Raw genomic sequence first — 27,847 nt, 5'->3', positions numbered from 1 at the left:
ACAATACTGGCATTTGATACAGAGACCAAATATTGAGCCAGTTCCTGATTTCTTCGGGGTGACGAATCCCTGAGGATGGAAGATCATCTCCTTTCTAGTGACCAAATTTATGATGTGGTTATGAGGGAGATGTGCGTTAGGCTTGGAGTTGAAAAAGAAATGGTGTAATTGGAAGACCACGGTTGCACTGACTGATGATTACAGAGACTCCCTTTCCTTCGCAAGGGAAAGCCATTTATTTGGGCATGTGGTGTTGGGTCAGGGCCCAACTGGAAGACAGCTTTGCGGGGCCAAAATTCAAGCTACTTTGTTTGGCTGACACACAGCTCTCATGCATTTCAAAGCCTCATATGTAAGAATTTTATTTGTTCTAATCCTTTCCTTTTCCTTTGCACGCATTTAGCTAGCATAGTTTTCAAAGAGATGCCAACTGGAATAGGCCTGGCCTGTGTACTCCGCTTGCTTATGTTTTAATAAAATGGATTTAGTCAAGATGACGTGCTCTGGTGAACTGGATGCTGGGATGGGAGCGTCATGCAGCATTTCCATTTACCTCGTTTAACATTTTAATGGCAGGCAAAATCTGCAGCTCTCCAGGATTGTTCAGACTCAATGCTATCCATCTTTTGCCTAATCCTTAATGACAACCGCAGAGACATTTCACACACTGAGCGAGGAAGCTAAGGCTGCAACGGCTGCAACTAAAGAGAGATAAATTTGAATGGACAATCTATGGAGGCTTGAGGCTACAAGTGAAAGGAAAGTAAGCCCCAGACCCACACCTTACGAGCATGAGAAAAGGAGTGCTTTCCACAGCAAGATGGAAATCAACCTGAAGCACAATACAGCAGCAAAACAGGAATAAATATTGAATGGAACAACACAAGTTTCCCTTTGTGCTGCATCTGGCCTGCTTACACTGGTAGTGGTAGAGCAATGCTGGGGTTCGCTCACAAGATTTTCTTTGTGGGGCTGGATGGGCAGCCCACAGTACTCTATTCAGCATGCGCGTGATCCAGAGAGTTTCACGACAAAGACAATTACTGTTTGTCAAAATGTTCCTTCTTCAATGAGGCAGCTCACCAAAATGGCTGCTGGTGTTTTACCAGAAAGTTAAAGGTAAATTGTAACAAGTCATCCCAATGCCAAAGCAAATTTACAGCTGGAATTCCAGCAAGCTGCACTGGAAGCAGCACCTGTCTGATCTTCAGACAAGGAAAAAACCCTTTCTTTCCCCAAAATTGGAGCAGTTTGCTGCAGCATTCAAGAGAACTACCCAGAAATATCAGTCTTCAAATCGTGTTTTAGTTCAGCCATTAACTAATGCATCTCCTTTCTTCCAGCCAACAGTGCTTTACACAGGAGATATACTTTGTACTTTAGCCAAGGGAGTGAATGGTGCAGTGTATGGGAGCAGATAAGAGTGCTTACAAGAATCCCTTACTATTGCACAAAGGATTTTGAGGACCCCACTATGTTTAAACACTAGGGAAACTACTGTATTTACTGAAATCCAGGATGAGGTTTCCCCCACCATTCAACGTGAGGGAGAGCCCTGTCCTGGATTTGAGTACAAGGCCAGTGGGGGGCAGAGAGCAGGCAGCTGCTGCAGCTCTGACACTGGCCCAGGTCAGAGCTACCTTGTGGTTCTGGCTCAGGACCTGGAGGACAACTGACAGTAAGTGCAGGGGAAGGGGAGGAAGGAAGGGCAGGCAGCAAGAGGTACAGGCAGTGAGGAGGAGGGGAACAGGCGCTGGGCCACACAGGCACTGGGGAGGGGGGAATGGCTCCAGGAGGTATAAGTTGGTGGAGGTGGACAAGAGTTAGGGGGTCAGGCCACTTGCCACTTCCCCTCCCCCCCCCCACACAATGCTTTCCCCACTGTAGTAGTCAGGGTGAATACATTTAAGACAACCTTATGATAATTAGATTCTATACATAAAAAATTCTAACAAATGTATACATCTTCCATGTACAAGGTTGTCTTAAACTGCAAGTTGCCTCGGATTCAAGTAAACACAGCATTAAGTTGTCTTCACAGATCTCTGTTTCCAAAGACGGCACAAGAGCAGTCCAAAAATGAGACACCGTTAGAACCAGCAAGCCAGAACGCAGCACGTCACTTCCTAGCCCAGGGATAAAGCATCATGCAGATCACTGAGAGCTCTACTCCCAGTCAAGATTTAAGTCTACGAGCTCCATCCATGCTACTTCTCAAACAACACCGGACTCCAAATCACATCCGAGAGCATTTCTCCAACATCTCCGCCTAGATCATATCAACTCAGCATAATCAATGCTGCAGGCCCGAGTGGCAGCGATTAACAACCTGGGGGTCATTCCTTCCCTTTTATCCAAACATTTCAGCCCTGCCTTGATCCTAGTGCTTCTTCCTCCGTAGCACTTGCAGCTTCCAACCGTCTTTTGCCCCGTCCTACAGCATTACGCCTACATTGATTTTAATTCAGGGGTAAGTTTGAAGGGTAAACTGACAACGTATAGGCTCTTATCAAGGATAAGACTTCTAGGTAGACAGTGCACTGTGCTCTGTTGGATCACCACAGACGATCTGTGTGGGAACAAACTTAAGAACAAAAAAAAAAAAAGGGTCAACAAATGGAGCGCTACATACCTCCTGGCTTCCTGTTCAGGCAGTTCAGGTCTTTTCCACCTTTTCTGTGTATCGAGTCAACTACCTCGTCAGCTCTGTCGGCATTCAGGACCAAAAGGACTGCTCTTCTCCCAGATCTTCTGCCTCCTGCAGAGGAAGATATTACCTGCTCATCACATGGTATCAAACTGATACAGTTCATGACCTGAAGGTTAATAACTTTTCTCAAAGCCATACAAAATATAAAAAGCAGCCACTTCAGATGTTTTAGTCCTTTGAACACTCCGGGGAAGCATTCAATTAAAAGAAAGAATTAGGACACGTCTTAGAGGTATTGGAAATCGCCACAGATCGCTCAGTAATGGGTTACTTTGATGCAGGCCTACGTATTCCAGCACTAGTACATTTTCTAACTAAAATAGTTTAATCCCACATAGGAAAGGACAAGTCATTTAGTTACAGACCACAGGTTTCCATTTAGTGGGTTATGCCTCTGTGCACCAGACCTACTTCCAATTTTTAGCCAGAGCTAGAAAAAAAAGTCATCTGAAAAAAAAAACAAAAACCAACCAGCTGAAACGTTCATCTTCCTGACAAGACTTTGGGGTGCGTTTTAGAAAGAAAAATAACTCCACAGTGCTTCCAGCCCTCCTGCTCCAGAAGGCATCACCAAGTTGTTAAGTGCTGATGCTGATGGCCCAAACTCTTGTGCCTACACATGAAGCCCCAGCTACCCAATGGAGCACTCCATGGACTTAAATGGTGCAGCTCCCACTGCAGGATCAGGGCTTCGTTACTGCAGAGATATGCACCTACAATGGCCCTTTCCGTGCATACTGGATAAGAGGCAACCAAACTGCAGCTATCCAGACTCTCTAGCAATGCTACTTGTGTGCATAAAAATCTCTCTGTCCTCTTCTGAGACAGTCAGAAGAAAAAAGCTACCACACTGAACCAGAGGTCAGGCTCCTCACTCCCTAGACCAACAAGAGATGAGGGGGCTAATCTTGGGAGGCAGGTCAGGAAGTTGAGCAAACCCAGCTGGATGACAGGGCTCCTCTCAAAAGGCCATCAACTCGCTGCAGAGGAACCTGCTCCTAGCTTCCCACAGCAGCTGACGCATGCCCTCTTCAAAGACCTTCTCACAACATTGCACCTACATTACCAAACAAATTTGGCTTCCTGAGCTCCCAAATCAGCCCTCTGCTTTCAGGAGGTGACTGGAGCACATTGCCTTGAGGCAGTTACATGTCAGAGCCATAAAAAAAGCCAAAAAAAAAAAAAAAAACCCCATAAAAAAAGGTGCACCCAAGCAGCTTTTGAACCAGAACACGATTTGACATGTTCCTCATATACAGTGCTAAGATAGCATCCCAGACACTACTTCACAGAGACGAAGTGATAAGTATTACGCACAACATCCAACCAATGCCATACGGCAGATTGCGGTTGGGAAGGCGAACTGGACATAGGGTCAGAGTTACGCGCTACCACAGAGACAAAACAAGAGAAGATTCAGATAGCTGCCTCCGCCAGAACAAAGGGTGTGAAGAGGACAGATTCAGAGGCAGGACAGGCTTTAAGATCATCCCCTAGTTGTTGATGTTTAAACAAGTTCCTAGCTTTACTCTGGCCTGATGTCAAAGAATCACCATTCACTTCTCACGTAGGCAGCTTGCCCACAGCAGGGCCATTCACACCCCTCACCACAGCAATCAACGCTGTCACAGGAAAATCCAGAGCGGAGCCGCCGGGCTTGCCATCGCTGGCCTCCTCTGATACGACAGAGGCAGGCTGCAAGGCAGAAGCAACAGGAATGCCAAGAGAGCACATCAGGTGGACGTGGGCCAAGAGAGAGCAACAGCACAGCCCTGAGCTTTGCCACCTCTGAACTCTCTATTGCCTGGCTGAGCAGTGAGCTGTTATAAGGTTTTCAATCAGGAAATGGCACCAACTGTGTCTGGGCACGACGGTTGGAGAGAGAGTCACTTCTTCTAGAAGAAGTGCCCACAGGGGTTGCATATAAAGACAGGGAGGAAGAAAAAAGGCTCCACACTGGACTCAGTAGGAAACCCTCACCACAGTACCCTCCCCCCGCACTGCCACTTGAGGTTTTGCTCGTCCTTTCACCTAGTCTGTTCAACTCCCATGGGCCAAGAGGAGCTCAAACACCAGCTTATACAATCAAGGGAGGTATGTGACTGGACAGGAATGCCCTGCCCACACTACCGGAGCTGCAAGAGTGGATTTGGGATCATCCAGGAGAGAGTCAGAGCCTTTTGAAGTGTATTCTTCAATGAGAAATACTAAAGAAATCCATTTCTGGGGAACCAACACCAATTCCTAACCGCTAGCTTCCCACCGTTTCCTTGTAGGAGACAGAGACTTCGCTACCGGCTTATCCCCGTCCAGCACCGACGTGACCCCAGGTCTCGTATGCATTTAAAAGAACACCATTTATAACATCCCGTTTATTAAGCAATGCACGGCACAGCCATACCGACGAGACAGAAACGTGACGCGCAAAGTACTTCAGGCACGACTAAAAATACGTATGCCGGATTCAAACGCATCGTACGTGGTACGTCTCGTCAGCGTGGGATTCGGACGCAGAAACGGAAGGAATTTTGTTTGGGAGCAGACGCCGGCGGCTCCCCCCTCAAGACTGGTGCTTTCCTCCTGCCCCGCCCACGGGCGGGGCACAAAACCAGCTGCAGCTGCTGAGAAGTAGGACGCAAGGCTCAGTCCAAATTCGCAGGCGGTGCCGAGGAGCGACATTTCCTACCGGGATGCTTCCCAAACTCTCCCTCCCTACACGGACGCCATGAAGCAATAACCGTCACTTCTATCGTTACCGTGGGGCACGTTAATAGAAAACCCCCCCCCCCCCCCCCAACAACAAATGAACAGACAACGCGGGCAGAGTCAAAGCAGCACGGCAACGCTGGGGGGGGGGGGGTGAGGGGGGGGAAGAGACGGCAAGTCGCGTGAATTTCCCCCAAAGGGACCAATCCATGCACCGAAGAAACGGGACATTTACTTTGTGATGCAAGAGGCTGACAGCTCAGAAACCCTGACAGGGCTCGCGACCGCGCTGCAACCTGGCAAGGTGCAGGGTTGCATCATCTGGGCTGTGAGAGCCGAGACGGTCGAAGCCCTGAGGAGAAAGACAAGAGTGAGAGCGACGGCCCCGCGTGAGGGGGGCGCTGGGGGCGAGCGCGAGGCAGACCCGGGGTGGGGGAGGGGAGCGGGAGGATGTGGGGGGGCACCGCGAAGTGAGGCCCGGGGGTCGCCTCACGGAGGGGCGCGGGGGGGCCCGTGGATGCGACTCACCGCGCTCCAGCGCCGCCGGCTCCGGCTGCTGCCGCTGGGCTCGGGCCAAGCCGGAGGGGAGGAGGCGGGCTCTGCACCGGAAGGGGCAGGGACTCGGCGTCACTTCCCGCGCGCTGTTCCCCTCAACGCCGCGCCCTTCCCTCCCCAACGTTAACGTGTTGCCCGCGCGCCGCGCCGCCCTGACGTCACTGTCAAGCGACAGCCTCCGGGAGCTGCAGCGGCCTCGTGGGCGCCTCCCGGGTGAGTCCCTTGCTCTTCCGGGTCCGCCCGGCGCTTATTTTAGGGAGCCTCTAAATCAGAAAAAAAAAACCCCAAAATGGACATTTTTGTTCGACTAGGACAAAAATTGACCTACCTGTGGCCTCAGCGCTGTTATTCCTATCGAGGTCAGAAATGATGATGGGTTGTGCAGAAATCATCTTTCCTTTTAACGTTTCATGAACATCCATCTTCGCGGGTTATTTTGATATATACGGACCGAGTACGAATAGAGCGCGATGCCGGCACGACCCGTTTCTACGCATCGCCAAGGGTGTCGCGAACGCAGCTCTGTAAAGAGCCGGGGCTGGGGGTGGCCTCGTTAGGAGAACGAGTCACGCTTGCGTCCGGGGAAGCGGCCCCCGAGAAGGGGCGCAGCGAAGGGAAGGAGAAGTTTTCGCTCTGACGCTTGTTTGGCCTCCCCCTTCGTCCTCGGCAAAGGTGCCGTCGCGTGCGTTGATGTTTCGTAGAAGCAGGACGTTGGCTGCTGCCATCACCGGGGTGTCCGGTTGCATCGGGGATGACCGTAGCTTTAGGCAGAAGTGAGGTGGAGAGCGTGGGGTGGTTTGGATACGGTTGGACCCGGGGGGGACCTGCGGGCTTCCAGCCTGACTTCTCTAGGAGTCTATTCTCCATTGCGAATTGGGTGCAGGGACCCTGGTGAAAGGCCTCCTCGTTCAGGGGCTGGCAATTATTTTGGGCAGTGGGCCACTTGCTGAGTTTTGGAAAGCCATCGAGGGCCATGTGCTAGGCAGCCAGGGGAAGATAAATATTTTCTAAATTTTTTGGAGGCCCCTGTCCTAGTTGAAGAGCAGGTGCTTTGTAAGACTGAAACCTTTTTTTTCCTCTTCTTTCCTTCCCTGTCATTGGGTCTCCAGATTCTGCTGCCATGGATTACTTCCCCAAACCGGATCTCCTCAGTGTTATGGCTGGAGTGGCCTGTGGAGTGTGCCTGGGTTGGGGCATGCGTGGACGATTCTTCAGACCATCCAAAGTGCGCACGAACATGCCTGCTGCTGAACTGGGGAGCGAAGCCAGCATCATGGGAGAGTCTGGAGAGTTCAAAATGGTGCTCGTTGTCCGCCAAGACTTGAAGATGGGGAAAGGCAAAGTGGCAGCGCAGTGTTCGCATGCTGCGGTTTCTGCGTACAAGCAGATCCAGAAAAGAAACCCCGAGCTCCTCAAGCACTGGGAGTATTGTGGGCAGACTAAAGTGGTGCTCAGAGCCCCTGATGAAGAGACTCTAGTTCAGCTCCTTGTTGATGCCAAACAGCTAGGACTGACTGTGAGTTTAATCCAAGATGCTGGTCGTACTCAGATTGCACGTGGCTCCCAAACTGTCTTAGGCATTGGCCCAGGACCAGCTGATCTGGTGGATCAAGTGTCCGGGCACTTAAAACTCCTCTGATGTGGAAAATAAACCTTGGATTTATTGCAGCAACTTGTATTACCACCAGTCTTAATGAAAAATCAAACCCAACCTCTAGTTTGTTTCCATCAGTTCTGATCTAGTATGAATAAAAAGCATCAGTGTCTCTTCTTTGTAGACTTCTTCTTGTTTGGTTACTTCACGCTCATTGTGTAAAAATAAGTAAATAAAAAAGAAGTTTACCTGATTTTCCTAGGCTTACTTTAAAATCACTGCATCTGTCCCATTTGGCATGAAATCATGGTCAAACAAGGTGGAGCAGGCCAGGAAAGGAAGAATCTTGCACTCAGCAGGAGTTGCAGGAGCAGTTGTAAATAGATAAAAGGTACTGTCTGTGCCTAAAATGGTCTAAGGCAAGTTGCTTCTCTTAGGAAGATTGCCAGCAGTACTTAGGTGTGTGGGACAGCCTAGGAGCTTAAAGTTACACCAGATATACTAGAGTGGGTAGAGGTATTGAGGCCAAGCCAGCAGTTTGCTTCCTGTCTAATAAGGCACTTGTAGTTAGTCAGGTTCCACATGCAACTAGCAGAAAAGTGTGTAGGGGGTGGGATGACATGTTTTTGGTTGTAGTTAATATACTGGGCTAGATGGAGCACAGCCTGTGCAGTGCCTGCACTAGCAAGAGTATACGCTTTTAACAGAATAACTGGAAGGGCTGGTATCTAAAGCGACTCCCTCCTCAATGCATCTTGTGAAGTTCACATGGGAATATGAAGCAGTAGTTATAGTTCCAGAGCTCTGCTGCTGCCACATTAGCAACTGTTTCTATACAAAACATTTATGTAATAAGTCAACTGATGCAACTGCATGTAACCAAATAAGTAATTCCCATTTAAGCTTCAGCTGCAGTTTTCTAGCTCAGCCTTTTAACAGGAGTGAAAAGGACCAGGTAGTCCTCCAGGGAAGGTGCAGTTCTGCTTAGTACACTGCTCCCTGCAGGACAGCACCTGTAATAGTGCTGGGATTTAAACAAAAACAAAAACAAAAAATTAAAAAAACCCAACAAACCAACCCCCACCCTATTTGAAAGTGTCAGTTAATACAGAGGGAAGTAGAGAGAAAGAATTATGGAGATGTACCAACTTGTTATTCTGGTATTTAAAAATAGAAAATGAAGCACAAGTTAAAACCACTCCACTTTTCTCCCTTTTAGAGACCATAATTCTTATCAGAAACGTGCTAAGTTCTAGACTTAAATTGGCTTGTGTTAATTAAGCTGAAAATTAATAGGACCCTTTTCCTATGAGTCTAGATCAACAGTTAGCTTGATTTTACTTGATAGTCACAGCCCAGAATAAAACTTGAAATTAAAGTACATTGCTTTCCTGTGGAACAAGCCTGGGAGGAGGCAGGTTTTGGATAGGCATGTGTGCTGCTATTGGTAAGAGGCTTAACTACCAGAAGCTGTTCATTCATTTCAGATAACCCTTCTCTGATATTCAGGGGGAGGGCTGTAATTAGAGAGAAACTGCTTTTCCAGTTTTAGGTTTCCTAGTGAGACAGTCTTCAAGGATTTAAACTAGTGATGAGCAATGTCTTCTAGCTGCAATCCAAGAGGCTTAAGAGCACTTCTTTCACAGGAAGATTTTGCAGCTACCTTTGAAAAATGTGGTAGAGTTAAGCCTGGAAAGAGAAGCAATGCCTAAGAAAAGTGTCAAAGGCAGAGCTAGATTTTAGATCCCATTGAAGGCCAGTCTAGCTTGCCAGTTTCCCCATAATATAAGCCCCTGGTTTGCCAAAAAAGCAGACAGCAAGGAGGAACAGCTGGTTTCAATGATTAGCCTAAGCTGAGTTTAAGGTCTAGAAAGACCAAAGATAAAAAGGAAAACAGGATACCATTCCTCCTGTATGAGTCACTGAGCATGGACTCCCATCCTACAAACATGCCCAAGGCTGGAGGAGAGCTTTTGCATGGAGGCTTCCCTACTTCAAAAAGAAACCAAGCTAGGCCTTTTCTCCCCCACCCACCACTTCTCTGCTTTATATCTTAGTGTACATGTGGTTCAAACAGAAGAGTAGAGCCCCATATAAAAAAAAAAAGTGCAAGCATTTCTCCTCTAAAAGCAGCCAGACAGATTTTTTGGAAGTGGAAGCCCACTATAGTTGCTGTGTGGTTCTACAGCCTCTCCACCAGATCACTGGTTAGGCTGAACTCATTAAAAAGGTAGGCAAGTAGTTGGTGGCTTCTGCATGGCAGGCAGGTGACCCAGCTTGGATTCAGACAGGCCAGCATTAGGATGAGCTGCTGGCTCATCTCTCCAGCCCCCCAGGCATAGGTCACCAACCTTGGGAGGTCAACAGCTGGACTGCAGTAGCTTCACATGCAGCTTTAGCAAGCTCTCCTGTGTAGCCTAAGCACCATGTGTACTTGAGCAGTCCTGGATAGCCACAGACAGAGTAGATATAGCACAACTGAGTGTCAACAAGTAACAGTTAATACAAGCTGTGATCCCCAAGGGTCCTACAGAACTGTTAGCTGTGAAGACAGTCCCAGAAGTTGTTCCTACTTTCTGGCACTTTGGAATCTGATGTTCTGGACTCGGTTTTACTGCTCAGTTTCAAACAAACTTAAGTAGCATGCCCTCTCCACAGGACCCAGAAGTCTAAAATTTCAGTGCCTTAAAAAAAAGTAAAATCTGAGTCTTAGTTAAAAGAAGGCTTCCAGACTTCACTATTCCCCCTGCCCCTGCAGGTTGTAACCAGCAGGCAAGCTTGCCTGCTATATGCACTGCTTGGCTAGCCAGAGTAGGGGGGGACTTGGAGGAGTCTTGGATTTATAAAGGATAGACCTTTATAACATATTAGGCAAGGCTCAGTCCATAGAAGAATTAGATTCACAGAAGTTTAGGGCTTGAAGGGATTTCTGCTCTGGGTAGGGAAGACAACTGGGATCAAGTAACCCCAGCAAGGTGCATGTCCAGTCTTCTTTTGAAGATCTCCAAGGTAGGTGCCTGAACCACCCTGGGAGCCTGTATACCACCTCTGCTTCTCTTACCTACTATTTCTTTCCTCTCAAAAGACCTCTACATCTGCTTAGAAATGCAGCAGAGTGCTCTATCAACTAGCTTCAGCTATTTGCCGACAGGGTATCCATTTCACAATGGAGGCACCTTGAAGACTGTTCATAGGCCTACCCTTCTCTACCCCCCCAACCCCATCTCTCCCTAGCAAGATTTTCCATATTTCAGATTGAGAAGAAAAAAAAAAAAACAACACATGGGAGCGGGAGTTCTCAGTCTGCACTTGATATGGCTATAAACACTTCCAACAGTGGCATTAAAAAATATGCACTCAAAACATGACAGTATTCATTGTCAAACGTTTAGGTCAAGTTTTATTCGAAGCTATATTAAGGCAGCTTAAACATAGCTAGAACATGATCTTCATTGATTTAAACTGAAAAAATGCTTAGCTACAAGCCCGGAGCATCACCTAGCTGATATGCTGTAGTTGGTCAAAATAGCCAACTGCAGAAAAAAAGTGCCATTTTCCACCCCCATCTGATAATCCCTTAGTTAATAGGAAGAGCATTAAAAAAAAGTTATTCTCCTGCATAATCCCTCAGTGCAAGACACCACTTTGAAGTGGTCTCCATTTTATTTGTTTTGCTAAGCTGAGAGCCCCTTACTGACCTCTGGAATACTGTCTGACCTTGGGCTCCTGATACTGCAAACATTGGCCTGAACTGGAAAGAGTTGGTTTCAGAGAAAGAGAAAAAAAATACGTAAGTGAAACTACCACTATACAGAATGTCCACAGTCCAGTAATTTATTTATTTTTTTTTAAATTTGAGTAATTTCAAATTGCACAAACAAAAACTGAACAGCAATATTTTTGCTCGAATTCTTTCTTCTGTACACTCAAAAACAGTGATCTAAAACACCACAATATCCAACATACACAAACCTCAGGGCAGGGTTAGTAAATACATAGATTGGAATCATGGTGCTCTGTTCCTGAATGGAATGTCCCACAAAAAGCACAGAATACAGCACAACATAAAGGTCATTGTTACATATGGAGTGAGCCAAACACTAGCATTTTTCTATATGCATAAATGGGAAACCTGCATAGGTTAAGGGAAACTTTACTCATTTTTAAGTCAGGCAAGGTTGTCTTTACGCATTTAATTTGTTTTAAGAGCTATGCAATCCAACCAGGGTAGGATATGCTGATTAGTGTTGTCTTTCTTCGGCAGTCTTGCAAGATCAGATACAAATCTCTGCTTTAGCTTTCTCTGAATATACAATGAGACTTAAAATGCATTTAGATAGACAGTACATATTGTAAGCTGCTCACATACAATGAAAAGAGATTCAATATTAGAGTTGAACACTATAGAGTGCAAATCTCAAATCTTCACAACAGACTGTTTTAATGGTAAGAAGCAGTCCTGCAGAAGAGCCCATCTGAACAGAACAAAAAATTCAGCTATTCCCCTTTAAAACAAAATCTAAACATGGAATGTGAAAAAAGGATTAAATGTAGGTGTGATCCCAATAGTTTGCGCTAGAAAAACAAACAAAAACAGTCCTTCATGAAATAAAGGTTACAAGAACACGAGGCAGAACTTTTGCTTTTCCCTGTTATGAAAAAGAAGCGGGGTGGGACGGTGGAGTTTCAGTAAGAAAAATATGATCGCTCCAGAGGCTTGTGCTGCACCTTACATGGTATATCCAAAACCAGGCTGAGGTTGCCCATATGGAGGTGCAGTATAGCCGTAGCCAAAAGGTGCTTGTGGAGGAACTGCAACACTGGGTCCTGCTGTCAACATTAGCTGTGGCTGACCTGAACAAAGAAGGGCAGAAATAGTTATATCATATGCAGTTGTCTGCTCCGGATACATCCCGACTTTCGTGGAGGGTCTGCCTGGGGGGGGGAAAAAAAACTGGCTTGCATGACCATTTAGTGTCCTGGGAAGCATAGCTTACTATGGGAATGAGTCACCAGGTGTCAGGAGACATTATAATGTCTCCTATGAGAAGCCCACAAAAGGGAATGAAGACAGCTGTCAAAACAAAACAAATAACAAAAGAAAAAAAAAAAAAAAAAAACACACCACTTTGCTTTGAATTCCAAGGAACTGTATAGCAGATGCTGCATGAAAAACAGAAGGGCAAGCAAGTTCCCTTCCCTGTGATGGAAGATGGGGAAAAAAAAAAAAAAATCTCACTCCATCTCTATATAGATAAAAGGGGTAGATTTCCAATATTCCAGGTCTCAAGCTATGCAAAAAAAAAGGCCAGGGCTTGAGAGATGTGCTGTAAGCAAGTCTGGGCTGTGGCTAACAAGATTAAATCTAGCATGGAAGTGCAACGGGCTAGGTGCGATGGTACCAGTAGTGCACTGTTAGCCGTTTGCATAAAACCTGGATTGCTGGCTTACTGTCAGCACCTATTAAGTTTCCTGAAGCAGTCCTGTCCCCCCTGACCCCCAAAGCAGAAAGCATGCCAGCTTCCAACTTCACAAAGTGTTCAACTTACACTAGAGATGGGCATTGCCTTCCCCCTCTCTCCCCCCAAAAAGGGCACGCTTAATTGACAATTGAAAACTACAAGTCCAAGACACTCCAGGGTTCCCAATTTTTCCAGCCTGCATATAGCCAGCTATCAAACTGTCGTTTGAAACAAAACATTAGTCTCAGGACCTGCTGATTTGGAGTTCCAATGCCAAGAACAGTTTTGTAAGATCAGCTGGTGGCACAGGGCAAGAAGACTGCTTCTCTGAAGAGCCCCTCTTCTTAAGGGAATGAAAAGTTAAAGTACAGGGTCTATTTCCCACCTCCTGTTTTGAGCTACATAGCCAGACAAACATGAGCAGGTGAGAGAAAGAGAGATACAAGTGCTGGTCAGGAGAGACAGTCTTCCTATTGCAATAGAGTCATGTAACAAAGCAAAGCGGAGGAGACAGTGGAGCAGGGACACTGAAGGGATCTCTTCAGCTCCATTCCAAACATATCTTCATAGACTAGGACTGGGAAGAAGAAGTCACCCAAAGTGTAGCTCCTACTTGATCTTTAGTAAGAACTTCCCCAATTATGTACCTGTATGCACAAGGAGACTATGCCATCCTGCATCCTTAAAGAAGCCATAAAGCAGGCTCTTTGAAAACACTGTTAAGGTAGTCCTCTGATAGTCTATGACAGCACTATTGCCAAATAAAGAGCGTATAATTTCTCTCATTTTTCAGGGACCAATTCTTTGCATTTTTGGAGTAGAATCAAGTGAGCCATCCCTACAAGGCATTTACTTTTGCAGTCACAGTTATGCATGTATATCTGAATGCATGTGCAGTAGTGCATACGCCTGTACAAAGTAAAATTGTTACCATAAACAATTGGTTGCGTTTCTGTAGCTTGCTCCTCTTCCTTTCTCAGAGACTCAGAGGCATCCAGTTTGTCAACCTGCAAGAATATAAAACCCCAATGAAAGTTAAAACACAACTCCTCCGAGTAAATAAAGTAGCTCTTATGTTTGTGTGGCAGAGAAGTGGAAAAGCCTTAGTGGTTATTTTAAAACACCATCAAGGAAGAGACTTACAAGTTCTTAGATCAATTCAAGGATCAATGTTGTTACTGCTGCAGTCAAAAAAAAAAAAAAAAAAAAAAAAGAGACAGGTCTCAGCATTTCCCTGGGAAACTCCCTTGTTTTGAGATGTATGGAACTGCTGTGAAAGCTCACTCCAGGCTGAAGCTTTGGATCTAAGCTCCCAGCCTGGGGGAAGCTAGTTGACCGTGGTAGGATAAGAAACATTTGAGAGTGAGATCACCAAAGTGACTCCAACCACATCTGGTACACAGTCTAGTTTGACATGACACAGCAAGCTCATTTCAGATGCCACAGTTGTGCAGCACCTGCTGAACTGTTGGAGGATTCCTCATTGGAACAATTAGAGATTCATAAACGTCTCCAGGTCTAGGCGTCTCCTTCAAAGAAATGCTTAGGGAGGCACAGAATAGCTTAAAAGGTACGACTGCAACAGCATCTTACATCTCACTAGAGCCTCAAAAGTGTTGCTTTTACTAAAAAAAAAGTCTAGAGAAGGGCTGTTCACTCATGCACACGTTCTTTGCATTTGTACTCAAAACTGCAAGACTTGCCTTTAAAGACCAAGTTAAAACACAACTAATCTTTCTAAAGCCAGTTTGTAGCAAGAGCAGAGTTGGCAAGAACAGAGTTATGTATGGCTCTATGGGTCAAAACGAGTTCTGCCCAAAGTATTTAGAATTAGAAAAGGGGGGGGGGGGGGGGGTGTCATTTGACCGTTCTAAGCTAAGGCTTTTAAAAAAGAGACTTTACTCCATGTCTTCCCTGCATACAAAAAGCTTCCCTCTTCCCAAGAGAAAAAAAGTGACCTTTGCAAGAAAAATGGCTTAATAAAAAAAACCTAGGAATATAATAATACTTCAAAAAGGTCTATCCAAGACACTCCACAGTACTAGTTGGATGAAGCTCCAAGTCACTGCAACAACCCTGGTGTCATGAGTTAAACAAGCTGAGCATTGCTACTTAGAGATGTGGAGATATTGCTCAAAATCAAATCTATTAAAAGTTCTCCTTAAGCCATAAGCAACCAAACCAACTGATCTCTGAAGAACACAATCCTAGCCTTGATACCAAGTCAAGACAGTCTGGCAGTGTTTTAAACAAGGGGAAAAAAAAAAAATTAGAAGCACATTCATAGTTAACTATGCTAAACACCCAAACATTTGGTCTCCAAAGCAAGTGCACAACTGTACCTTGGACTAGCGGTAGTTCAGACTTTCTTCTACATGGCAATTCATGAAGCTGCATTTCCCTTCTGACCAACTACCATTCAGTTTGACTGGCCTGGTAAAATCAAGTATTGGGCCACTGACCTTTCATCATTCACTCCTGCTGATCAGGGGTCATTGGCAGACCCCCCCCACCCAACTCCCCCCCATTTCCAGGAAAGTATGACACGGAAGTACAGAAAGCCAGCTTTCCGTAATTTGACAGGAAGTCTGCTATAAAGTGTTACCACAGTTGTCACCATGTTACATCTGTGCGAGATACATGGAACGAACTAGAATGGCTGCAAGTACTGGGATGCTCAAGCACAGCTCCAAGAGGCTTTGCCTAGGACAGTGCAATACTAGCAGGGTTGCAACAGGTAAGCAGTGTAGTTTAGAGTTACCATCCATCTGCCTAGCCTGAAGTCTCCAGTCGGTCCTTCCGGCCTAGTTTCAAAGCCTCCCTCTGGACAGGGGGCAGACATTACTTTCATGAACAGACTTAAGAGGGTTTGAAAGATTGGTCTTTATACACCTGCTTGCTTAAACATCACTGGGTTCAGTACCCTATATGCTATTAGTAGGTTAAATCCATGTAAGAAAAGGCTTTTCCACAGAGACTGCAATAAGCTGCAGAGGAAAAGTAACATGCATTCAAATGTTATTTTGGTGTCATGTGTGCATGGAAAAAAGGCAAGAGTACTGAAGCAAGAAGTGAGGTCTGAAGATGATTGCTATACAGCCTCCCCCCCAAAAGCCACACGCGGCCCCCAGCAATGCCTTGTAGCTTCAGGAATAGTGGGATGTAATTGCAATGACTGCTACACATGCTTTGTTTAATAATGCAAGACACTGCAGTTCAATTACCTTTTTTCACACACACTCGTACTGCCTCACCTACTAGCTGCTGAAGGACCTTAATGCTATGCATTTAGTCAGGTTGGCCTCAAGTTCCAGTGGTGACTAAGGTGGTTGGCATAAGTACAGCAAGGAGGCAGTTTGCATTACATTCCTCATTGTGTGCTTGCCCTCTGCCCAACAACAATTTAAACAGACTAGTACTATGCTCCTAAAAAAAAGTCTACATTGGTGTAACCCTGCATTCCAGGGAGAGAAAAGAGTTGGAAGTGGGCACAAGGTACAGGAAAAAAAAAAAAAAAAAAGATGGCCAGGAGCCAGAGTGCGCCCTCAGGGCAGGCATAATTGACAGCAACAGGCCAGTGTCAGAGTGGCCTCAGAAGAGCACAAGTTTTAGCATTACAGGTTTTTTTTGTTTTGTTTTTTTTAAATTAAAGAGGGGAAAAAGAGATAGGAGTGGATTTCTCAAAGAAGCTGAAGGAGTTTGAAAGGCAGTCTTATTTCTGACTAGCCATGAGACTTACCACAGGGAAAAGAACCAGAGTATTCAGTAGTTTAAATTAAGTTATTGAATATGAAAAAAAATTGATTAGCACCATAAGAACTGGACACCTGAAGAAACATGAGGAAGAGTCTCTTCTGAAGCAGCTAGCGTCTTTGCTGCCTATTGTCAGCAAGACAGTTGTCGAGATCAAACTGGATCACAGTCCTTTAAAACTAACTTTTGCTAGCTGGAAAGTATATACCCATGTACAGTAAGTTTTTCAAACCAGTTAGTCTGTGGCTGAATTTAGTTACTCCTTACTTCAGAAGAGGAATTCTCATCCAATTGAGATCTGTGCAGCCATCATCCTTTTATCTTTTACAATAGATTCCTTGGACTGTGATCCAACTGATCAGCCTTATGCCCTGCCTGAAGAAATCTATTAGCCGATTAGTAGCAAATCTATCTACTGTTACCCTAAAAGCTCCAACTACTAGCATTTAAACAACTTGCAGAGGCTTTAAGTGAGATTTTGTTGGGAAAAAAGCAGTAGCAGCAGTGTAGTAAAGGTAGGAAGGAAAAAAAACAACTCATGCAGATTCCTTAGACTTAGTCCTCCACACTTAAAAGATGGAAAACAAGAATCAACTTTCACCTTTTCCTTTATTGCATCAACCTGCAAAGGAATTCAGAAGGTGCAGCTTAGAAAAAAAATCAAAATTCCATATTTAGCATATAAAAAAAAGAAGAGGTAGAAACAAGGAGTTAAGGAGGAGGTTGATATAAAAGTACCAAAGGAAAAAACAAAAAACAAGAACAGGGTATACTAGGGGTTATCCCAATCAAGAAAAAACAGTGGTTGTTATGTATCAGTTACCAGCCTAGTTTAAATGTTTACAAATTAGATGCCTCGTAGCTTTCAGAGTTAGAATTAGTTCTACTATTAAAGAATTCTAATCCAAGGGCAAGATGTGGCCCGCTAGACTTAAGCCATTTGGGCCAATCAAGTTATCCCCTTGTGACCAAAGGGCTACACTTAGTGGCTTGGAGATCACCAAGTGTACATACCAGATGCAGAAAAACAAAACGCACTATTGTAAAACAAAAAGTGGCTAACTGCCAAAGAAGCCTTGCCTTTGAGGTGTTGATGGGCACATCCTGTGCAAGCACTATGAATTTAGAATTTAAAAAAAGTTCCATTCCCTAACATAAAAGATGTAGCTATTTATTCAGCTATGACCTCTTGCTGGAAAAAGGTGGGTCACAGCAAGTCCTTAATCTGTAAGACAGAAGCAGTCTAAAACGGTTAAGCTTTTTTTTTTTTTCTCCTTTTTACCAAGTCAAAAGTAAACCAAAAGAACAAGCTATGGACAAAACCCCCAGTGTCATTTGTGGGAGTATAAGTTAAACCTACAAATGAGTGTAGGCATCTTTAGTCCCAACAGAAACCCCAATTCTTTAGAAATATGCATGGGATTCTAGAGAAAAGCATCCCTCAAAAGGAGAAAGCATCTAGGCAGCAAGGAAGGGGATGGGGAAAGTAGAGCAAGGCCAAGATGGTGGGGTACTCAATTACTAGTTTTGGCACTAGTCTTCATTTAAAAAGCAGATAAAGTAAAATGCATCTTCCCCCACACCAAAAAGGGGATTCCAGATTTGAAATGCTGCATTTGGTTTTTATTTCAGAGAGCTAGCAACAAGTGGCATGTTAGCTACCTTTTTAAATACCTTGGCATCAGTCAATAACTTTAGACCATGGCAGACAGTTCTACAGGATTAAAGGGCCTAACTACAAACATTTGAGGCCCCCTGCTTGGGCTAGGAGTATTACAGCTGGCAGGGGCAATTTAGTATGTGGGATTGGGGGAAAAAAAAAACCAAAACAAAACAAAAAACCAAAGTGCTTGAGTTCTGATTAAAGGAAGCCATGTCTTTGACCTAGAATCCCCACAGCCTAGGTCAGCAGGCAACTACATGTGTAGGTTCTGACACAGATGGTTAGGATAGAGCACTTCACATTTTCCCTAGCAGCTATCACATAACAAGCATGTTCTCAACCCATCTTGGGGAGATTAAGTATAGACAGGACAGACTTTGGAAATAGCCAGTATTAGTGTTAACAGTAGACAGGTCTCACAAGACGACTCACATGACAGCAAGTTGCTAGCAAACACTTTAATGTGTTGAACAAAAAGCTTTTACCTTTGTCAAGTACTCTTTCATGACCTGAATAAAATAGGGCATGGCAAAGTCCATGATGTTATGCCTCCATGCAGTTTCCAAGACAACATCTGGCCTCAGAAGATCGTAGCAGGTAAAGAGGCAAGCTCCAAAGCATTCCCTCTTGTCTTCCTGCAAGAACCACTGCAGCAATTCTTCGGCCAACTCTGTATCTTTGGATTCTGAAGCATATTGCATTGCATCCTGCAGGGGGAAGAAAAAGATGGACACCTTGAGATCCAAGGAGGGAGTTTACCTACCGGGGGGGGGGGGGGGGGGGGGGGGGGGGGGGGGGGGCAAAGGGATCTAGATCTTTGAGGCAGTCATACCAAGCATAGCTCACTTCTGAGCACTGCCACTAAAGACTTCCAAACCACAAGTTTTAGACTTCCCATTCCAACATTTTTGCACTGGGGTGGGAAAAAAAGATGGAGACAGGAGCAAGTGAAACACTTAAAGCAATTAGTGTGACAGTAAAGAGATAAACCTGACCACGGAGAAAGCCTCAGAAGAATTCAGCTCCATGTGCTGGAGACTACATAAAGTTAAGTTACTAGTGCCAGCTTGTAGCAAGCTACTGAGCTACATGAACTCAAGTCTGCCCTGCCTTTGTTCTCCATCTTACCTTGTAAAGTCTGTCTTTCTTGCAGAGTTCTACACTCTGTTTCCAGCGGTTGTTGCCTTTAAAGAGATAGGCAGCAATTCTCCTGAACTCTATCAGTTCATGCTTCTCCAAACGCTGAGCGAGGGAAATGTTGTCAAAGTTGTCATAAGCATCTATAGATGTCCTAAGAGCCTGAATTGCAAGAGAATCAGTCACCTCAGAGAAACCAACCCAGTTACCTTAATAGAGTCAAGTGCAACAATAACACGCGTACCCATTAAGAGATTCAGTGCGTCATGAAGTCACTAAAAAATTTGACTGACAAGTTAACTGCAGCTATATAAAAGATGTGACCAAGACAAGAGTTGCAAATTTATACTAGTATTGCCATCATCCAGGTCTAAAGTAGTTACTTGTTCATATTAAAGAAAGTTGTGGGTACCAACCTGATAGTCTTCTTCTATAATGAAGAGATTATTCAGCGACTCGTTCACAGATTTGTTGTTGTGGTTTTGAACAGAGCGCAAGTAAGGTTTCACCAGCGGCAGCTGTTTAACCTTGAGAAAGCAGGGTGATTAAAGAGATCAGTACAGGAAACAATCCAAGTTGTTCAGCTTTGCCTCCCTCCTGGCAGAGACTGGGTAAAGTGAGGGAGAGGTCTTTTTAAAATGCTACGGCCAAAGGTTCTCTACTTCAAAATTTCTTTAAAGGATGGGCTACATGGCCATTACCTTACTGAAGAAGGTGACAGCACGAGTATGATCCAGCCGGGGAGACAGCACCATCAGAAGGTCGTTGAGCAGCAAGGGTTTAAACTCCAAATAAAAATGGATTGCTTTATAATACAGCTCCACATTAGCCACCTAAGAGAGGGAAACAAGATCATTTATCAGTTCTATAGACCCACACATTCTACTTTAGAGGACTTTCCGCATGTACCTCCCCACTTCATTTCTTTCAAATGAGTACTACCCAAAACTTGTCAAGTGATAAGGAATTCTTAGTGCATTTCCTAGGGTATTATGGATGTTCAAGTCTTACAGTGTACATATGTAAAACAAAGCATGGTGTGTCATGCTCTTTACTTCATGGGTCCCCACCCCAGGGAGGGTGCAGTAGAGGATTATGCCAAATGTAGTAGGAAAATCCCTTTGGATGCTTGGCTATCCCCTTATGGGGAGGAAATCAAAGACATGCAGAACAATTCTTTAGATACTTTCAGGTCAAATCAGGTAAGTGATCGTCTCACCTTTGTGATTATGTCTTTAAATTGTCCTTCTTTCCAAGCATCTGTTGGGTGGTTCATCATTGTGATGATAGCATTGTCATACTCTTCATATTTATCATACAGGAACACCAGTTCACCCCAGAGGTGAGCTTGTTCTGCAGCTCTTAGCACCTGAATGAGAGAAAGGAACACATCAGTACTCAACTGCTTGATAATTTCCTAGGTCACTCATTCAATATTACAACATTAATTAAAGTACAGCTTAAAAAGTGCAACATTAGACATTAACATTTCAGGCTTCTACAGAATGTAAGCCAGCTTCTACAACCTAACCCCCTCCCCTCCCCCCCAAAAAACCCACATCAAGGGTACTTAGATCTTCTTGAGATGCATTTAAGGCTTACCTTGGGAATATTGACTCTTGACCAGAAGAGTTCCAAGTGCTCCCTCATCTTCTGTGGCTTGAATTTAGAATACAGGATTGCTAGCTCTGTAAACATGCCCATGTGTGCACGCTCAAGTCCTAGCGCAGCTTCCAACATGGTTATCAGCTCTTCAAAATAGCCACGATCCTTACATAAGGAGAGAGGAAGGAATAGTTATATAGACTGGCTGTAGCCAAAAGCTGAAGTAATAGGTGGATTAAGTTGTGCCCAGTTAGAAACCAGAAGGCTGTTACATCAGACCTTTGTATATGGACTGAGTTTCTTCCAACAGTTACCTGGTAATAGTTGATAAGTTCTTCCAGCTCATCTGCATGCACTACGATATGAAGTCCACACATCTGGGCTAGACGGAACTCTTTCCCATCAACACAGGCAAAGCAGACCTGAAAAATTGAGTAGATATTCAGATGCATCTCTTTTATATACTTTTCACTGGCCACGTGTAGCCGATTACCAAACCATCCCCCAGCATCCAGTTTTTCCTACAGCTTCCATAGAAGCAACCCCTTGAGACATTCAAATTCCCAAGCAGAAACAGGTCCGAACGTTGAGATTCAAGGTAGTAGCTTACCTCCTTCCATGTCCGAGTACTGTTTGCTTTCCGAGCACCATCTACAGCCGCTTGGTATTCACCTAAGTGGACTAGCGTGGATGCCAGCCGGCCAAAGTTTGATACGTTATTATACAATAGCTTAGCAGCGTCATACATTCTCTCATCATAACAGCGATCGCCAACCTAAGATTTAAGCAAAATAAGTTTACTCCAAGACCAACAAGAGCTCATCTTACTAGTAGGATGTCAGAGAAACATGTGTCTTTAGAACACCATGCCATCTAGGCAGGTCCCTCCCAAATGTTCCACGAGCTGCAGCCCCATCTAGAGCTATTTGCAACTATCAAACTCCACCTGAATTAGTTTTAGTGCTTCAGAACTAATCCAAGAACAAGTCTGCTGGCTGGATTCAAATCCAGCCAAGGTCACAGCAGAAAGCAGCCAAGGATGAGAAAAAAAAAAAAAAAAAACTCACCTGCTGAATGTGAGCATTATTAGGTCCATTGATAAACTCTTCCAACTCAGCTAGACGATTTGTCTTAGCCAGAGCAAAAATGAGTTCGGTTTCCACATATGACTCTCGGGCCTTCTTGCGTGCCATCTGGAGGTACTTCACCAGCTCTTCCCAGTTTCCTGGGGAGGTAGGGGAAGAAAGACTTCAAAAATTTTAAGTGACAAAGACTATAAAGAGCAATCATTTCTGTTCAGCTCTTCAGTCCAAAAGCTTGCCCTCCACTTCCCCTAGTAGCTCCCCTTCCAGCAAGGGAAGGGGAAAGAAAAAAAAAAGGCTCATTGATGACAAGTGGCAAGCTTCTAGTCTTAAGTACAGAATCAGTGGAGAGACTTAGTAGCTTGTTTTGACACATCTACCTAGTTTTTCCTATTTCAGGTTTCATTTGGTCAAGCTTGGAAGAACCTTTTTAGAGTATGAAAAAGTATAATTTGAGGAAAAAAAGCTACAGTATAATGCAGGTGACTTCTGTTCTTACTTAGTTGGGAGGCTAAATTTGCTTCATATGTAGACTTGGGCTGATACCCCTCAAGTTTACTTAACCTCAGATCAAACTAGTATCACCCACCCAACCCCACATCCCCATTTCTCAGGTTGGGGAGAGTTAATACTGCTTCCCCACAAAGCTATAAAAGGAGTGGACTGAACACAGTTAACTTCTCATATTTGAAGAGACATTCACTTAAATTATACAAAAGTCAGGAGTCCTACCACTGGCATTAGCAGCTTGAACAACTTCCATGTAGGAGGAAGGATCATCTGCTTTAATGTAGGAGTCAATTGCTTCCTTTACCATCCCTTTCTGAAGCTGCGCTTTAGCAAGCTGACTCCACACAGCAGGCTCATTGCAGCGTTCAGCAAACTCATATGCACGGTCCAGGTTTCCAATGTGTTCAATCAATACCTGAAGGAAAGGGACTGTGTCAGCAACTCCCAGTACAGAAGTGTGCTTAGTAAATCCAGGCCCAAACATTGCACCAAATCTCAAAGTTTCATGTTTAAAGGACACCCCCCCTCCCCCCCAACAAAAATCCATGTTTTGTTTTACTGGAGTGCCAGCTTCAAGCAAAATGGACACAACTGTGCATCAGAAGCACTCGGGACACGATTTTCAGGTCATGTTGTTCCAGGGTAGTCAGAAGCAAGCGAGATACCTGCACAGCTGAGGTGTTGACATCAAATTTTCTGAAGATGGCAAAAGCCTCCTCAAAAAGCTCATTGCTGATAGCAATGTTGGCAATATCTGGAGCATCGTAATTATCCAGACGGTTGATATATTCCATGACGCGAGTGCGGTCAGCCTTAATAGCTGTGAGAATGAGGAGGTTCTGCAGGTTCCTAAACAGAAAGCAAATAGCTATTAGGAAGTGCTGAAGCAAGTCCAGTCTTGTCACTTAAGTCACTGAGTGCATTAGAAAAGCATGCAAGTTAACATCTAACTTTTTTTTTTTTTTTTTAAACCACTAAACTCCATTCTTTGCTACCCCAAATTCTTCTCTGCAAGTCAGAACTTCAGAAGTTACATACCCTTTCCCAAAACTAAGTGGCACTTGTTACATTAGAGCTGATCAGGTTAGTTTTACATTAGCTACAACTAAGTCTCTTACATAAGTTTTCAAGCTTTTTGCCTCCACCCACCTGTGTTCACTGAATACAGAGTTATCCAGAACTATTTTCTCCAGCAGTTCAATGAGCTCATTGGGAAGATCTGCAGTCATGAAAGCCTTTACAGTAACAGACACTTCTTCAGGGTCCTGAGTCTCCGACAGTGCAGTCTGCACAACCTATTGACACATCAATTAGGCCAGTCATTAAGCCACAGATTGGATTTCAGCTACAACTTGAGCTCTCATTAGGGAGAATGAGGTTTGGGACCATACCTGGTCAATAAGTGGTCTTCTGTAAGGGTTGCTTTCCAACAGCACACTGGCCCACAACTCAGGGTCCTTGCGGCGAACTAAGTAACGCGAAAGGCTCTTGAAGAGTGAGTTTTCATTGCATACCTGTAAAAAGGAAAAAAAAGGATTAGCTCTAAGGTTTCTCAGATACTTCTGTTGGCCCTGAAGTCTTTAGCCAAGGTGTTGCCTTGCACCAGTGCTTATGCAAGTCAGACAACATTCACTGAGGTAATGCCAGAAGTTTAGCACGTTCCACAAAATATTTGTGCCAGTTTCATTGGACAGGTTTGGTTATGGTACCAACTGCACCACAGTCCTAGGGCATTAAATATCATATACACTAATGAACTATTCACTTACAGCAAGACTCTTTCCCCTTCCTTATACAGGCCTCTTTGCATTAAGGAGAATTTTGTAAGACTGAAGTTGCCAACACTTACATTAATAAGCTCCAAGTCACACTGCCCACGCTCGTAAGCCACACAGGCCAGGTGAGGGTCTCTCTTCTCACAGTACTTCCCCACAACACGACTATCATAATAAGGATTCTCACGGAGAAATCTTTCTGGGTTGTTGTTACTGTCTATGTATATTTTGGCTAATGCATTGTGAGTAGCAGGCTCCTCACAACCCTCATGAATCCTTGCTTCCAACCAAGGTAGAAGCAGTTTCAGCCTAAAGAAAAAAGGAAAGTTTGAATAAGGCTGTAGGATCCACAAGCCCAAAATCTGTGTCTTCTTTGTGAACTTAAAGATCTCCTTTTTAGAGAGCAACAAAGTAAAGACAAGACATTCAACACAAAAACCAAACAACTGAATAGTAATCAGGCCTTCAAGCAACCAGAGAATTATCAACATGCTCAATGGAGGAAATTTTCTTAATCAGCTACCCCATACAAGACATTAGTGGAAAGCCAAGACGAAGCTAAAGACCTTTTGATCAGTTCTTGATACTTCAAACTTGAGTTACCCTTCTGAAGTATGGAGAACCAAAGCAAGCCACCCCCCAGAACAGAACACCCCCCCCCCCCCCCAAACAAACAGCTGCACATCCATGAGTTGGACTTTAATGAACTTTGACATAGTTAGATTGGTTCTTAAGCTAGACTTTAATTTTAGGCTACTTTAGGTTTTTAAGGCTCATTCATGAGCCAATGTATGGTCCAAAGTTCCCATTAGGTTTAAAAGAGAGAGAACCAAGTACTAAAGTCCCATTAGTGTGCATTGGGAAGGAAGAATACCTGTTTCTTTTTTCTACTTCTGCAACAAGCTCATCAGTTGAGAACTGGCCTCTCACAACAAGAATCAGATTCTTTATAACATCTTCAGAGCAATCCACATCAAGCAGTCCCCCAATGACAACAGGAAGACGGCTTGGATTTACCTAAGACAAGAAAACTACTTTAGGAAAAAGCAGGTTTGCCAGGAGAAAGCACAGGATGGCTGCCCTTCCTGCTAAACATGACAACAGAAAGGCACAGGAGCACTGAGCATCTTGATGGAAATTCAGCATTGAAGTTTTCCAGTAGTCTGAGGCCCAGTGTTTGAGAACTACAGTATCTGCCTGTTAGCTGATAAATGAGACAAGACTAACAAGCCTTCAAAGCAAGAGGGCTAGTTGTCAACTGTGTTCTCCAGTTCTTGTGGGAAGGACTTGTTAGGCCATATTCCTTTTGGGGGGCAGGGTATGTTGGGGTGCTGGCTCCTTCTGAAAGTTGGGTCATACAGGCTTGGGATTCTTTATTTGAAATCCTTATGCCCAAGAGTATGATTGAGTAGATAAGTGTGCTGCACTCTAGGAAGAATGGTTCAAGGTAACCCCTAACAAGTCTACCAGAATTAGTAAAGCAATTCCCTTATCCTCCACATCAGATGGAAGAAGCTGTTCAAAGTTCATTGCTGGCATACCATATGCCCCTTCCTTCCCCATCAGCCCTCCAAAAAAAGTGGGGTGCATGCCTTGCATGGGGAAGGCAGTTTTCCTGCACTGTGCTCCAGTGGCTGCACAAATAGCTCCTGCTCATCTGGCCCAGCAACCAGATTGGGACAGAGTGCAGCGCTCACCCTCTCACAGCCACTAAGGAATTTGCATTAGTGATTGGCAGAACCCTGGAGTTTATGCCCAAACCAGCAGTTGAGCTGGCTCAGGGCAAGTGAGCTGCAGCATAGTCTGATCTTGATGAAGCTTGGCACAGAAATGCTTTATTTACAGGAAGTTAAAAACAGGCTTGTTACTGCCCTTCTGAGGGCCTGGGGCCTTGGCTTGCTGCCCTCCTGCCACACCAGGAAATTTCTGGTGCTTCACCCAGACCATCTCCCTGAAGTGCCACACTTCTGGACACCATTTGCAGAAGATGTTACTGTCAGCTTTCCCATGGTTCTAGAAAAGTGACATTCTACCCTGCAAGAGGCATGTGCATACTCCCATGCCCCCAACAAGGCATGTGAAGTACAGGCGTGTCGCAACTTATGTGGGGGTTAGGTTCCAAGGTCATCACGCAAGGAGAAAAAAAAATCGCGCAGACCGCCAGCAATTTGACTTGCGGCTACTGCCTCCGACTCCAAAACCTCCTGCTGCGGAGCCGTGCTTGGAGCTGTGTGGCTCGCGGCAGTGGTGCAGCGCAGAGTGGTGGGGGTGTGGGGGAGAAGGGGGATGGCAGCATGCCGCCTGGCCACCACCACTGCTAAAACTTCCCACCGCCACTTGAAGCCCCCCCCTGTAAAAAGTTGAATTCACACGAGTTAAATGCGTGTAGGATGCGACTGTACTGTATGGTAATTTGCACAAGTAGGTAGGGATCAAGTCCAACAGTAAGCTAGGAGGTAGATCTGATCTGTTTGGGAGCTGGTTTTGACGACAAGCTTGAAAGAGACATTGCCATTTCATATCTGCATCCATGAAGGTCCTTGTGACATCTAGATGCTACATTAAAATAAACTTCCAAGTACTCGAGGTCTTATTCTTACCTTCTGTACGTAGATCTCTATATATTTTTGAAGATTGTTTCTGTACAGGTACAGTACCAGATCATGGACAAAATCAAAGCGATCACACACAATGATAAGTGGTAACTGGTCAGTCAGTTTTGCTTCCTAAAAAAAAAAAAAAGATGTTATAAATTCCTTTATTTAAAATCTGCAAGTTAACAGGGCACATCTAAAATGATGGAGAGTTTGTGATCCAATACTAAACAAGTTATTGGAGTTTGGCTTGGGGAAACCTAAACCAACATAGCACTGATGATCACAAAAAGATACCAATGGCATATTAAACTGCTCCCAGTGCCTTAGAAACTATGCATATGTACCAAATTGTGATAGTTTCACCAGCCCAATGCTAAGAGCAAAAAGCTGTTTGAAGGTCAAAAAAAGTCCTCAGCATGCCCATGTCTACAAGTATTATTTCACAGACAGGACAAAGTTACAAGCCTATGCTATATTTCAGCATTTCTGAACTGCCATGGGTTTCCAGTGTGCAGGATTAACACTCTGGGATTGCACAACAGATTTAACTAGATTTGAAGAGACAGTGTTACCAGCTAGGCATGCTTTAAAGTTTGCACTACTCTGCTTTTCAACTGAGAAATTTCCAATAAGTCACCAGGAAACCCAATCCCATATCCAAATTGGAACAGGACGCATTGTTGATTCTCTTAACCTGC

The 27,847-nt window shown here is 44.6% G+C and overlaps 3 protein-coding genes across 6 annotated transcripts in view; 1 reads left to right on the top strand and 2 right to left on the bottom strand.

The window, feature by feature from the left end:
• The window catches only part of VMP1 (vacuole membrane protein 1), a 76,002-nt gene extending 69,969 nt beyond the window's left edge, over window positions 1–6,033 (bottom strand). The window contains exons 1-2 of the mRNA XM_006265637.4: window positions 5,945–6,033; window positions 2,633–2,758 (exon numbers count right to left, since the gene is read on the bottom strand). The gene's annotated coding sequence lies outside the window, so the exon portion shown is untranslated. The remainder of the gene's footprint in view (window positions 1–2,632; window positions 2,759–5,944) is intronic.
• On the top strand, window positions 5,691–7,742 carry PTRH2 (peptidyl-tRNA hydrolase 2). Of its 3 annotated transcripts, none has more exons than XM_019493359.2 (2): window positions 5,691–5,786; window positions 7,081–7,742. In XM_019493359.2, the coding sequence occupies exon 2, from the start codon at window positions 7,092–7,094 to the stop codon at window positions 7,608–7,610; it is 519 nt and encodes a 172-aa protein (XP_019348904.1). In that variant the 5' UTR covers window positions 5,691–5,786; window positions 7,081–7,091; the 3' UTR covers window positions 7,611–7,742. The 3 variants fall into 3 exon arrangements, with proteins under 3 accessions (XP_019348904.1, XP_006265698.3, XP_019348903.1); XM_006265636.4 differs by lacking the exon at window positions 5,691–5,786 and adding an exon at window positions 6,100–6,184; XM_019493358.2 differs by lacking the exon at window positions 5,691–5,786 and adding an exon at window positions 6,199–6,330.
• A 3,641-nt stretch (window positions 7,743–11,383) lies between these two features.
• CLTC (clathrin heavy chain) overlaps window positions 11,384–27,847 on the bottom strand; it is a 41,271-nt gene continuing 24,807 nt past the window's right edge. The window contains exons 15-32 of one of the 2 annotated variants that reach the window (XM_006265635.4): window positions 27,153–27,278; window positions 25,427–25,569; window positions 24,627–24,861; window positions 24,169–24,291; window positions 23,927–24,072; window positions 23,443–23,626; window positions 23,000–23,192; window positions 22,253–22,410; window positions 21,796–21,960; window positions 21,500–21,607; window positions 21,183–21,350; window positions 20,800–20,949; window positions 20,282–20,413; window positions 19,997–20,107; window positions 19,572–19,742; window positions 18,929–19,150; window positions 13,959–14,034; window positions 11,384–12,419 (exon numbers count right to left, since the gene is read on the bottom strand). In XM_006265635.4, the coding sequence (XP_006265697.2) occupies window positions 12,295–12,419; window positions 13,959–14,034; window positions 18,929–19,150; window positions 19,572–19,742; window positions 19,997–20,107; window positions 20,282–20,413; window positions 20,800–20,949; window positions 21,183–21,350; window positions 21,500–21,607; window positions 21,796–21,960; window positions 22,253–22,410; window positions 23,000–23,192; window positions 23,443–23,626; window positions 23,927–24,072; window positions 24,169–24,291; window positions 24,627–24,861; window positions 25,427–25,569; window positions 27,153–27,278 (2,736 nt within the window). In that variant the 3' untranslated portion in view covers window positions 11,384–12,294. Of the gene's footprint in view, window positions 12,420–13,958; window positions 14,035–14,213; window positions 17,403–18,928; window positions 19,151–19,571; window positions 19,743–19,996; window positions 20,108–20,281; window positions 20,414–20,799; window positions 20,950–21,182; window positions 21,351–21,499; window positions 21,608–21,795; window positions 21,961–22,252; window positions 22,411–22,999; window positions 23,193–23,442; window positions 23,627–23,926; window positions 24,073–24,168; window positions 24,292–24,626; window positions 24,862–25,426; window positions 25,570–27,152; window positions 27,279–27,847 lie in introns of those variants that run through there. The other variant, XM_059717409.1, reaches the window with a different exon arrangement.

This window comes from Alligator mississippiensis, chromosome 14 (assembly GCF_030867095.1).
Source record: "Alligator mississippiensis isolate rAllMis1 chromosome 14, rAllMis1, whole genome shotgun sequence".
NCBI lineage: Eukaryota > Metazoa > Chordata > Crocodylia > Alligatoridae > Alligator > Alligator mississippiensis.
This window is presented reverse-complemented; position numbering and strand designations above follow the sequence as displayed.

What these genes read in the sequence shown, in the direction of transcription:
- PTRH2 (XM_019493358.2), top strand. Translation starts at nt 6,261, where the DNA reads ATGGACATTTTTGTTCGACTAGGACAAAAATTGACCTACCTGTGGCCT. An exon ending in GCGCTGTTATTCCTATCGAG is followed by an intron (nt 6,331 to 7,080) that starts GTCAGAAATGAT and finishes TTGGGTCTCCAG; the next exon opens with ATTCTGCTGCCATGGATTAC.